Source organism: Pristis pectinata, chromosome 11, assembly GCF_009764475.1.
Source record: "Pristis pectinata isolate sPriPec2 chromosome 11, sPriPec2.1.pri, whole genome shotgun sequence".
Taxonomy (NCBI): Eukaryota; Metazoa; Chordata; class Chondrichthyes; order Rhinopristiformes; family Pristidae; genus Pristis; species Pristis pectinata.
Window position 1 is genome coordinate 5200852 of NC_067415.1, and position 13884 is coordinate 5214735.

Genomic DNA, 13884 nt, shown 5'->3' on the forward strand with positions numbered 1-13884 from the left:
TCAAATTTCCGCAGGAACAGCATTTAGCATAAACACCACAAATTGTCAGGATCTTCAGGGATGGAAATCATCCTAGATTTCTTTGGTTCAACTGTATATGTCCCAAATTGAAATAGCATATTCGTCTTGGTGGCAATAGCAAGTATGACGCACATTTGTTTGAAAGGCTGTATTTTTTTTAAATTAGTAATTCCTTCAAATAGGTACTGCTTGCTGAAAAGTTGTAGAGAATAAGTAGAATACAAAAACAACAAATGATTTTGCAAAATTTCAAAGAAAAATTAAAGTTGGGCCTTCTTTCGGCAGATTTTTAAGATTGGAAGTATTTAAAGGTTGTAAATATTTATGGAATTAGCTCATGCAGAATGAAATAAACAATGTCAATTATTTCACAAGAGAATTGGAAACACCCAGATAAAGTGAAGGGTGGTGGTGAGAATTAAAAAAAACTTGGTAAAATGGTCTTTGGAATAGCTCAGTTAGTAAAATTTTGTTAAGATGTGCTGCTCTGCCACACAAACCAGGAAATCCTGGTGTATTTTTTTTCGTATTCCCTGGCATTCAGTATTCCTTGTAAGAAGTGTACATTTACAAGTTAGGCAGCAGTGGTTTGGCTGTAATTTCCCAAACAAAAACTTCCTCGATTAATGCACTTTCTACACTGAAACATGAAGATTGGCCAACTGGACAAGTGGCTAATGGCTGTCAAGACTGCACTACACGATCTTTAACTTAACCAAAAAAGGTCGTGGGCAATTTTGAATGTTTGCATTGTTCATGAGCAGAAACCAGACTACAAATATTCAAAAATTATATTCATTGCCAGTTTTTCATTTCTTTTGGTGGAAAACAGATCCGTTGGCATGGATACCTTCTGTCACCTTGCCTCAATGCAAGGACCTAGGCAGGAACTCCTAACCAGTCACTGAAACAAAAGTACCGCTTCCAAGTCTAAATGAATTCTTATCGACTGACCATGCATCCATCCTCCAACAACCTAACAAATTCCTATCAAAATCAAGAAAACCCACATGCTTCCCCTTGTCTAGCACAGTGTGCTGAAACCAGCTTAGTGACAACCTAGCTATATATACACACACACACATACATATACACACACACATACATACACACACATACATACATATACACACACATACACATATCAGTCAGTGAATTCAGTTCAGGAAAGAAATATCTGATTCATATAGTTCACTTATTTATTCCTTATCAAGCATATTATACCTTGGGTATTCTACAGCTCACAAGCCTAGAAAATGGATATTTTAGAACCATGGGTTGTGGTTATAAACATAATAGTATTAGAACCAGCAAATCTTAAACTGAAGACTCAAAATGAAGCCGTTCACATGGCAACAGAGAGCAGGATTTCATATTACAATGGGACTGAGACCGACAGAAACAGGTAATTTCAAGTATAAAAGGAATTATTGTCATAGTTGCAGAATTGATAGTACACAGCCAGATAATTTTATATGCTGAATATACTATGTGTACAATTTTAATCAATTTAATGTAAAGCAGCTTGCACTAGAGGACTGCCCAAGGAGACATGCGACTTTGATGAGATGCTTTCAGGCTGAGCCCTCAGGATCAAATGGGGAGGGGGTGGGGGAGACAGTGGTAGTCAGAAGGTTGAAACAACCATCACAGAATAGAAGAAATCACAGTGTTCAATCTTAAACAACATCATGAAGTGATGATACACAGAGCTGGCTAATGCTCTTGTAAGTGCTCTGAGAATGTTAAGAAAGTATAAGCAAGGAGAATGATCACAACCTAATCAAAGGAGTGTCCCAGAAATGATCAATATGGGACAACTCTCCATTGTAACTTCTAAGCAACAGCCAAAAATTGGAAAGTTAGCTCCCTCAACTAAGACCCAGGATCTCAAAAGTAATGAACTGGGAAGTGACCAATTAGTTGTAATAGACAAAAAACGATGGTTTAACAAGACATCTCCAGTGACACACAGGACCTCCAGGCAGACAAAAGAGGTGGCAATTCCTATGGTCATAAGAGACAACTATAGGCCTAACTTAATACAGAGAAATATCCAGGTGATGAGGCTTGGTCACAAGATCACAAGACAAAGGAGCAGAACCAGGCCATTCGGCCTATCGAGTCTGCTCCACCACTTCACCATGAGCTAAACTATTCTCCCACCTAGCCCCAATTCCCGGCCTTTTCCCCATATCCTTTGATACCCAGACTAATTAGATACCTATCAATCTCTTCCTTAAACACCCTCAATGATCGGGCCTCCACAGCTGTATGTGGCAAAGAATTCCATAAATCCACAACCCTCTGGCTAAAGAAATTTCCTCTCATCTCTGTTTTAAATGAGTACCCTCTAATTCTAAGACTGTGCCCTCTTGTCCTGGACTCACCCACCAAGGGAAACAACTTAGCCGCATCTACTCTGTCCAATCCTTCCAATATTCAAAATGTTTCTATGAGGTCCCCCCTCATTCTTCTGTACTTCAATGAATACAGTCCAAGAGCTGACAAACGCTCCTCGTATGCAAGCCCTTGCGTTCCGGGAATCATCCTCGTAAGTCTTCTCTGAACCCTCTCCAACATCCGTTCTAAGCTAAGGGGCCCAAAACTGCACACAGTATTCCAAATGAGGTCTCACCAGTGCCCCATAGAGCCTCATCAACACCTCCTTACTTTTATACGCTATTCCTCTTGAAATGAATGCCAACATTGCATTTGCGCTCCTTACTGCTGATCCAACCTAGTGGTTAACCTTTAGGGTATCCTGCACGAGGACCCCCAAGTCCCTTTAAACTTCCGAATTTTGAATTTTCTCCCCATCTAGATAATAATCTGCCCATCTATTTCTTCTTCCAAAATGTACAAACACACATTTCTCAACATTGTATCTCATCTGCCATTTCCTTGCCCACTCTCCTAAACCGTCCAAGTCTCTCTGCAACCTTTCTGTTTCTTCAACACTTCCTGCTCCTCCACCTACGTTGGAGTCATCTGCAAATTTAGCCACAAAACCATTTAATCCATAATCTAAATCATTGATATACAGTGTCAAAAGAATTGGCCCCAACACTGACCCCTGCGGGACACCACTAGTAACTGGCAACCAACCAGAACAGGATCCCTTTATTCCCACCCTTTGCTTTCTGCCTATCAACCAATGCTCCACCCATTCTAATTTTTCCTGTAATTCCATGGGCTCTCATTTTATTTAATCAGCCTCTTATGTGGCACCTTGTTGAAGGCCTTTTGAAAATCTAAGTACACAACATCCACAGCCTCTCCCTTGTCCATCCTACTTGAGATTACCTCTAAAAATTCCAATAGGTTGGTCAGACAGGATCTTCCCTTCATGAATCCATGCTGGCTTGGACCTATTTTGTCATGCACCTCTAGGTATTCCATAACCTCGTCCTTGAGGATTGACTCCAATAACTTTCCAACCACCGATGTCAGACTAATAGGCCTGTAATTTTCTTTTTGCTGCCTCCGTCTTCATATATTTAAAAAAACTTAGTATCCTTCTGTATGTTACTTGCCAACTTCCTTTCATAATTCATCTTTTCTTTCCTAATGACTTTCTTAGTTTCTTTCTGTAAGTTTTTAAAAGTTTCCCAGTCATGAGACCACCAGACACACGAGGCAAATGAGATCCTTGAATTGTAAAGAGTAATTAATTCTATGCTGCACTGACAAGATCATACACATTGGTTAAGTTGCAAATGGAACCTGATGCTGTGGCAGCCAACAGTCCAACTGCGATGCGATGAATTTGGCCAGAATAGATTGGACCACGAGTAAATTGAGAAGGCAGACCATTCCCACTGGAGAATAGAAGGAATACGAGAAAGATGGGTCCCAGAAACAGGACTTGATTCTTTACCAAACCCTGAAATAGCTAAGACCAATGATCAACACCCACAAGCAGATACTCCAAGTTCGGGATTCAGAGAACTCCGGATACTTCAAGTATGACCAAGGCTGATCACCTTGTCTCTCAGAATCAGATATTATCACTGACGTAACATTATGAAATTTATTGTTTTGTGGCACCAGTATTGACATAAAAATTACTGTTACAAAAGAAAAGAAATAGTGCAAAAGAGGAATAACAAGATAGAGTTCATAGGTTCATGGACCATTCAGAAATCTGATGGAGGAGGGGAAGACACTGTTCCTGAAACATTGAGCGTGGGTCTTCAGGCTCCTATACCTCCTTCCTGACGGTAGTAATGAGAAGAGGGCATGTCCTGGATGGTGAGGGTCCTTAACAATGGTGCCGCCTTCTTGAGGCACCACCTCTTGAAGGTGTCCTTGATTGTGGGGAGGGTTGTGCCCGTGATGGAGCTGGCTGAGTCTACAACACTCTGCAGCCTTGTTCGATCCTGCATGTTGGAGCACCCATACCTTACATACACAGGTAATAAACTATGCAAACTGCAAGCACCTATACTTGGTATTTGCAATTAAGCATTTGAATTGAAGAGTTCAAATTCAGCACAACAGTAGTATGGCAGTTAAGTTTCCGGAATGCTGATCTGGAAAGACAAGTACCAGACTGCACAAAAACCAAACTGGTTCACGACAGTCCATTGTATGGCCTCCATGCAACTCCACAATAAGACTTCCTTCTAATGGTTTAACATACACTGCCACTCTATTCAGGGGCAATTGGAAAGAACAATATAATGCTAACTTTGTCAGCATGTTCTTTCCCACGCTTCGGTGAATGATTCAGCAATGTCTTGGAGCTCCAAGTGTCTTCTGCATACTTCTACTCAACTACTGAGGTTTGAGTGACCTTTGTTCTGCAGGGTGGTTGCCATAGATTGAACAGTTTCCCCATTAGCTCTGAAGCTTAGCTCCACTTCAGTCAGAAGTTTGTTGGAGGAAAGACGTAACACTGCAACAAGCAAGATTGAGAAAAGCGCTGGAACAGTGATGCAGTCTTGTTTTACTGTGGTCTTTACCGGGGTTGGTTCTGTTGTAAACCTATTGGTTAATATCATTGTTTGCATACCGCTGTGGAGTAAATGAAAGTGGAGACAAATTTCTGTGGCCAGCCAAATGAGGATGGTGTTCCACAATCTCTCCCAAAATAAAGAATATGGACCTGAGTACAAGCCCAAGCCCAACATCCCCTACCAACCTCTCCCACTGCATCACATTGCCCTCTGGCAGTGAAAGTTCATGGCAAGACTCTGGGAAACGCAGCCTTTTCCAATACCTCAGGAGCCACCCCTTCAGCGAAGGCAGACATTGAAGACGAAATTCACAGCTCCCTTCAAGCACAGCCTTTCATCAGCTGAGAACCTCAGACCTGGCATAAAATTCATGGTCTATCAGGTGGCAATGATCCCCAAGACCTGGATTAACTACAGCAGGCATCTCAAGGCATTGCAAAAATACCAGTATCATTGTCTTTGCAAAACCCTTCAAGTTCACTGGAAGGAGAAGGCAAACAACACCAGCGTCCTCTCTCAAGCCAACATCTGCAGCACTGAGGCCCTAGTTACCCTCAATGAGCTATGATGGGCAAACCATGCTGTTCACATATCTGGCACTAGAATCCTGAAGTATACACTATTTAGTTCTGATGTAAAAATCATGATGTGGAAGGAGACTTCCAGGTAAACCAAGCAATACATTTAAGGATGTGCTCAGAATTTCATTGAAATGTAACATCCCCCCCGATACCTGGGAACCTCTAGCCCATGACCACTCAAAGTGGAGAAGGAACATTCAGGGATGGTATTGAGAATTTCGAGACCATGCATCAGAAACCTCGCGTCAGCCATGGAAGACAGCATAACCTCACAAACCATCCAGCTGCTCACCCTGTCAGTCAGCTCCTGCCCCACCTGTGGAAGAGTCTGCGGTTCCCACATTGGTGGGAACAAAACCGAAGTGGAAGCAAGTCATTCCTGATCCAAGGGACCCCTTAAGAAGTTATTCTTTCCCATATCCCCATAAATTACTCCCCTTCATGCACGTTTTACACATTTCATTGTTGAAAGTTACTATTGACTCTGCTCCCAGTGCATTGAAGATCATGACGAGCATATGCATTCTGGCCATTTTATTTTAAATGTAGGAACGTTCCCCATTGGTGCAGTTTGGTAATGAGAAGTGAATAAACACGATTTTTTTTATCTACAAGGTAAATTTCTTGAACATCACTTCTAACTTGGCCTCATTGTCATACTTTGGAAAATATTTATGATTAGAGAAAGCAAGGTGTGAATGAATCAGGATGTCTGAAGATGGAGGCGGCGTGGAGGCATAAGAAAGCATTGCCAGCTGGTTGGCTAATTCACCCACAGAGAACAGAACAAGCTGGGTTGAGAATTGAGGTAAAATGGAAAAAAAAGAGACAAATGCAGGAAACAGTGAGTAGGTGGCAATTAACTTGAAGACTGAAGTTTCACAATTTTGTGGTTTTGAGAAAGAATGTTATATACATATTTGATAACCCTAAACTCCACATGAACCTGTGAAAAAGCAAGTTCAATTGTTTGAGAAATGTGTAAAAAAAACACAAATCAGGAATGTTTTTGATCAAAACTCTTAAGCAAATTTCACTAATGTTCAGCAATATCAAGTATTTTTCCAGTCCTCAGTGATTTAGGACATAGAACAGTACAGCAGAGCATAGGAACAGGCCCTTCAGCCCACAATGTCTGCACAGAACACTATGCCAAATTAAACTAATTCTCTACTGCCTGTACACAATCCATATTCCTCCATTCCCCGAACATTCATCTGTCTATTGAACAGCCTATTTAACGGCACAATCATATCTGCTTCTGCCACTCCCCACAGCAACCCTTTCCAGGCACCTACCACCCCCCCCATATCTCCCTTGAACATTCCCCCCCTCACATCTCCCTTGAACATTCCCCCCTCACCTTAAATGCATGTCCTATAGTACTTGATATTTCTACCCTGGGAAAAAGACTCTGATTGTCTACCCTATTTATGCCTCTCATAACCTTCTATCAGGACTCCCCTCACTCTCTGACGCTCCAGTGAAAACAATCCACGCTTGTCCAACCTCTCCTGATAGCTCAATCTCTAATTCAGGCAGCATCCTGGTGAACTTCTGCACACTTTCCAAAGTCTCCACATCCTTCCTGTAATGGGGTGACCAGGATTTCACACAATACTCCAAATCCAGCCTAACCAAAGTTTTACTCAATGCCACAATCAATGAAGGCAAGCATGCCATATGCCTTCTTTACCACCCTATCTACTTGCATGACCACTCTCAGTGATTAGGATGGAGTGCATAATTACACCTGCCTCATTTCAAAACAACTTCTCCAAGTAACGTGGGACACCTCAGGTCCAAAACAACAAATGGGACCTCGAACTTTTCCAACCATCTTTGCCCCCAGTCGCAAACTGTTCAGTTTTACATACTCACCCCAGAAAAGGATAACAGGATCTAAATGAGATATCTCATTAAATAGCACTCTTTAAGGGTGTGCATGAACGTGTTTTTTTCCCAATTTAAATAAACACAAGACACATTAACATAGAACAGTAGAGCACAGAACAGGCCCTTCGGCCCACATAGCTATTCCCTCCTGCCTAAAGAATGCCCATATCCCTCTATTTTCCTCTCATTCATGTGCCCATCCAAGCCCTTCTTGAAAGCCCCCAATGAGTTTGCCTCCACCACCCTATTAGGCAACGCATTCCAGGAATCCACCACTCTCTCAGTAAAAAAAACGTACCCCTCACATCTGTTCTGAACCTACCCGCTCTCACTTTAAATGCATGCCCTCTGGTAATGGATCACTCAATAATGGGCAAAAGATATTGCTTGTCCACCCTATCTATGCCCCTCATCATTTTATACACCTCCAACAGATCACCCCTCAGCCTCCGCCACTCCAGAGAAAAGAGCTCAAGTTTGTCCAGCCTCTCCTGATAGCACATGCCCCCAATCTAGGCAGGATCCCAGTAAACCTCCTCTGCACCCTCTCTAAAGCCTCGACATCCTTCCTGTAGTGAGGTGACCAGAATTGCACGCAATACTCTAAATGCAGCCTAACCAGAGTTCTATAGAGATGCATCATAACTTCTTGACTCCTAAACTCAATACCTCAATTAATAAAGGCAAGCATTCCATAAGCCTTCTTAACCACCTTGTCTACCTGTGTAGCCACCTTTAATGAGTCATGAACTTGCACCCGAGGTCTCTCTGCTCTTCAACACTGTTAAGGGTCTTGCCTTTATCTGGGTTAAACTCCATCGGGCATTTCTCTGCCCACATCTGCAGCTGATCTATATCACACTGTATCTGTCACCAGTTTCCCACACCATTCACTACTCCGCCAATCTCGGTATCGTCTGAAAACTTACTAACCCATCCATCAACATACTCATCCAGGTCACTTATGTGCATAACAAACGGCAGGGGTCCCAGCACAGATCCCTGTGGAACACCACTACTCACAGTTAATTGGTAAATAAGTAGGCAGTAATCCCTTGTTAAATATGTACCGAAGCTCCACTTCTCCCCAGATTAATGACAAATTCCTAAATAGTATCAGCCAGTTGGGTGAAATATTTGATTACTTTTCACTTTCAAAAATGGATCAAGTTTTCTTCAATGATCTGTAGAGGAGTCTGTAATTGATAGCAGTAGGTAACTAATGTGCAAAGAACGAGGCCCAACATAAACATCAGGAACAATACCCCACCTTCTGTCTACGCATGTTGCAGCCTTCCAGACCCAATGCTGAATTCTTTGACTTTACGTAACTTTCTTTCCATCTGTATCGAAACTGGCAACTTCTGCAGTGATCTTTTCGGCTCAGTTTTCTATGAGCATAGTCTGGCCTACTGGGCATGTCCCATAGCCTTGCTGTTAACAACACTTTACACAGACAAAGGGTAACACACTTCTAACTGGTACACCAACTACTACATTAATTCACTTGTTCTCACCTTATCAGTGGGATTCGTTTTGTTCATCCCATCACTCCTCCACCTACGCTGCTCCTCAAAAATTAACTTGTTTTCTCATTCTCAATTCTTACACAAGGTTAACAGGACACAAGGGACTGCATCTGCTAGAATCTGGAGCAAAAAATAAACTGCTGGAAGAACTCAGCAGGTCAAGCAACAACTGTGCATCAGGTCTTAGAGGGAAGGCAGCCAGTAGTTAGAAGTGAGAAGGAGTGAGAAGGCTGTCGTGAGGCCAAGCACAAGCTGGAACAACACCTGACATTCTGCTTGGGTAGCCAATAACCCAATGGTACAGACACTGAATTTTCCAATTTCAAGTAACGCATAATCAGTGTTCCTTTTCCATTCCCACAGGTCCGCCCAGGTTCTCTCCCCCTTTGTGGTTTGTATACTCAAACTGTCCTCATCTCATTGCTTTTGTTCCATTATTTCCCTCTAAGAAACCCCATTAACCCATCAACTTATCCCCATGGCAACCCTGGCCTCACCCTATCAGAGATATTCCCCTTGTACCATACATCTCTGCTGCATCTTCTTTAAAACCAGTTATCTCTCTTTCCCAATTCCAACAAAGGCTCTTCAGCTTCAATCAATATTTGTTTCTCTTTTCACAGATGGTGACTGACCTGGTGTTACCAGCATTTCTAGTTTTATTTCAGATTTTCAGCACCTGATGTTTTTTTGTTACATTATTGTCTAATTTGTCCACATCTTTAAACAGATTTTCAAAAATCATTGAATGAATTAATGTCCATCATTGTGTCAGAAACGGTATAGAGTCATATAGCGCGGAAACAGGCCCTTCAGCCCAAGGTGCTTTCCTGAGCTAGTCCCAGTTGCCTGCATTTGGCCCATACTCCCCTAAACCTTTCGCATCATGTAAATCCAAATATCTTGTAAATGTTGTAATTATACCTTCCTCTATCATTTCCTCTGGCAGTTCATTTCCATATACCCATCATCCTCTGTGAAATACTTGCCCCTCAGGTCCCTGTTAAATCTCATCTCTCTCACAAACCTATGCCCTCTAGATTTAAACTCCCTTACCCTGGGAAAAAGACTGACCATCCACTTACCTCTGCCTCTCATGATTTTATAAACCTCTGTAAGGTCACTCCTCAGCCTTCTTCACCCCCAAAGAAAACAGTCCCAGCCTATCCAGTTTCATCTTATAAGTCAAGCCATCCAGTCCCAGCAACATCCTTGTGAATCTTTTGTACCCTCTCTAGCTTAGTCACATCCTTCCTATAGTATGGTGACCAGAACTGCACACAATATTCCAGATGCAGTCTCATCAACATTCTATATAGCTATACCATGAAGTCCCATCTAGCTAAAACATGACGTTCCAACTCTTGTACCCAGTGCCCTGTCTGACAAAACCAAGCATGCCATACGTCTTCTTCACCAACTTGTCTACCAGTGTCACCACTTTCAGGGAACTATGTACTTGTACCCCTAGGTTTCTCCATTCTACAACACTCCCCAGACCCTTGTCATTTACTGTGCAAGTCCGGCCCTGGTTTAACTTGCCAGAATTCAACACTTCACACTTGTACAAGTTCCATCTGCCATTCCTTTGCCAACTTTTCCAGTTGATCTAGATCCTGTTGTAACCTGAAACAACCTTCTTCACCGTCTACCACACCACAGATTAGGTGTCATCCGCAAACTTGCTAATTACGCCACCTACATTCTCATCCATATCACCAGTGTATATGATGAACAACAAGGCATCGCGCACTGGTCCCTGTGAAACACCACTGGTCATAAGCCTCCAACGTGAAAAACAACCCTCCACTAACACCCTCTGACCCCTTCCATCAAGCCAATTGTGTACCTAATTGGCTAGATCACCCTGGATCACGTGATCTTACCTTCCAGGCTGGTCTTCTCTGCAGGACCATGTCAAAAGCCATGTGGATAACGTCTATCACACTACCCTTGTCAATCATCTTGGTTAACTACTAGAAACTCAATTAAATTTGAGACACACAATTTCCCATGCACAAAGCTATGCTGACTATCCCTAATCAGCCCTTGCCTTTCCAAATGCAGATAGATCCCAGTTCTCAAAATCCCCTCCAGTAACTCACCTACCACTGATGTTAGAGTCACCAGCCTGTAGTTCCCTGGCTTGTTCTTGCAGCCCTTCTTAAATAAAGGCATAACAATTAGCCAACCTCCGAACTTCAAGTACCTCACCCATTGACAAGGATATACAATTATCTTTGCCAGGGGCCCCAGCAATTTGGAGACACAAGAGACTGCACATGCTGGGATCTGGAGCTAAAATCGAAGTGCTGGAGGACCTCAGTGGGCCAGGTGGCATCTGTGGAGGGAAAGAGATATTCGACATTTCGGGTCGAGATCCTGCGACAGGACTGAGAATGTAAAGTGGAGATAGCCAGTATAAAGAGGCAATGGGGGAGCGGAGAGGCAAGTGATGTGAATGCGAGCCAGATCCTGCCTCAGCCAGTATTGAGGAGGGGGGAAGAGACAGTGACACAGGAGCTGGCAAACATCTACAGTGCTTGCCAGCTCCTACCTCTCCCCTCTTTATACTGGCTACCTCACCTTTACAACCTTGGTCCTGATGCAGGGTCTTGATATGAAATGTCACCATCCTATTACTTCTACAGAAGTTGCCTGACCTGCTGAGTTCCTCCAGTGGTTTGTTTTTTGCGCCAGCAATTTCTTCCTGTGCTTCCCACAATAGTACATCAGATCCTGACAGAATTATATTCTACCTCATCCACATCCTTGGTCAATTCCAATTTATGATCTACATACCACAGGGAATAATTTTCACTCACCTATCCCATGAAAGACTCTCACCACCTAGGAAACCATCAACAGGTCACCTCTAAACTTCCCTGCTCCAAGGAAATAGTCAACCTTTTCCAACTCCTCATCCCTCATTCCAAACAGCATCAACCATCAATCTGCTCCCATATCACCAAATCCCATGTTTCTTGTTTGGCCGTTGTCCACTCCTAACATGATCCAATATATTGTCCAATGGGAGGCTTCCCACATTACTGCAACCCATTTTAACTGTGTGCAGGTGCTCTCAAGTAAGGTCAGTGACAAATTCTGGATGAATTTTAATTGCAGTTTTGTTTTAAGTATATAAATCTACTCTTCTCAAACTGGAAGCAAATTTCATCTGGATTGAAAACACATTAAAAGCAAAAAACCTTGAGGAATATCAGAAGAGTTGGTAATGATGGGTCATTAACACATCCTCAGCAGAGATGCAAAGCTAGTGAGTCCATTCATGGACCTCAGAGAAGAAAGCTGAGAATGAAACTAAATGGATTGTTCCTATATATGAAAAAATTACCATCCTCCCTCTATACTTTATGGATTACACGAGAGTGCAGGAATGTGGAGGGAATTGGGATGGAAGTGGGAGACAGGGGAAGGTGTAGGAGGTGGGGGGCAGATGTGGAGAGGGGTATGGGACAGTAGTTCAGGACTAGACGTGGGTGGGGGAGGGAGACACGGGGAAGGGATGGGGGCAGAATTGGGAAGGAGGACGGGGATGGGGTGGCAAAACAGGGGCGGGGGGGGGGTGGCAGGACTGGGGTGGGGGGACGGGGGCAGAGATGGGGGGGAGGACACACACTCTCCCCAGCCGGGCAGCACTGCGCATGCGCGCCGCCGGACTCCGCGGCCTGAGGGCGGGAGGAGTTCGAGCTCCGGCCACAACAAGACGGGTCGGGGAGGCACGACGGCCCTTCACCGCCCTGCCCCATCCTCTCCCCACCCCACCGGGGGCGGCGGAACATTCCAGAAACACGGCAGACACCCCACCCCCACTCTCACCTCTCCGGGTCTTTGGGGAACCTGAAGAACGGGATCTCGGGGCAGTTGGTGCTCTTCCTGCTGCAGTTCGGCGCCGCGCAGAAGTTCGGCATCGTCTTCACGCCGCTTATTATCCGATGTGTAATGAAATAATGGCTTTGTTTGCCCCTCGTCCAGGCTCGGCGTGAAGTGATTGAAGGCCGCAGTGCAGACCGTCGCTGAGCGGGCCGACCACAACCAACGCGCTTACGTCAGCGCGTACTCTGGAGGCGCTCCCGGACCTCCAGTATCCCACAATGCCAAGGCGTGGCCAGCATCAGCTGCTTTGTTCCCTCCATAGAACACTGCAGCACACGGGAAACAGGCCATTCGGCCCTTCTAGTCTGTGCCCAAACTTTATTCCGCTAGTCCCAGTGCCCTGCACTCCGTGTATCATTTTCTCTTGACATCCGCAGGTTCACTCTCCCCCTCACCCCCTCCCACCCCACTCTCCCCATCCCATTCTCCCCATACCACTCTATCCCTCCACCCCACTCTCCCCATCCCAGCCCACTCTCCCCCTCCCCCTCACCCCCTCCCACCCCACTCTCCCCATCCCATTCTCCCCATACCACTCTATCCCTCCACCCCACTCTCCCCATCCCAGCCCACTCTCCCCCTCCCCCTCACCCCCTCCCACCCCACTCTCCCCATCCCATTCTCCCCATACCACTCTATCCCTCCACCCCACTCTCCCCATCCCAGCCCACTCTCCCCCTCCCCCTCACCCCCTCCCACCCCACTCTCCCCATCCCATTCTCCCCATACCACTCTATCCCTCCACCCCACTCTCCCCATCCCAGCCCACTCTCCTCATACCACTCTCCCCATCCCAGCCCACTCTCCCCCTCCCCCTCACCCCCTCCCACCCCACTCTCCCCATCCCATTCTCCCCATACCACTCTATCCCTCCACCCCACTCTCCCCATCCCAGCCCACACTCCTCATACCACTCTCCCCATCCCAGCCCACTCTCCCCCTCACCCCCTCCCACCCCACTCTCCCCATCCCATTCTCCCCATACCACTCTATCCCTCC

The 13884-nt window shown here is 44.9% G+C and overlaps 1 protein-coding gene across 2 annotated transcripts in view; it reads right to left on the reverse strand.

Annotated features, from left to right (window-relative positions):
• Positions 1-13108, reverse strand: part of LOC127575699 (52 kDa repressor of the inhibitor of the protein kinase-like) — a 33893-nt gene extending 20785 nt beyond the window's left edge. The window contains exon 1 of one of the 2 annotated variants that reach the window (XM_052025662.1): positions 12829-13108. In XM_052025662.1, coding sequence (XP_051881622.1) covers positions 12829-12920 — 92 coding nt within the window. In that variant the 5' untranslated portion in view covers positions 12921-13108. The remainder of the gene's footprint in view (positions 1-12828) is intronic. The other variant, XM_052025659.1, reaches the window with a different exon arrangement.
• Positions 13109-13884: the final 776 nt, after the last annotated feature.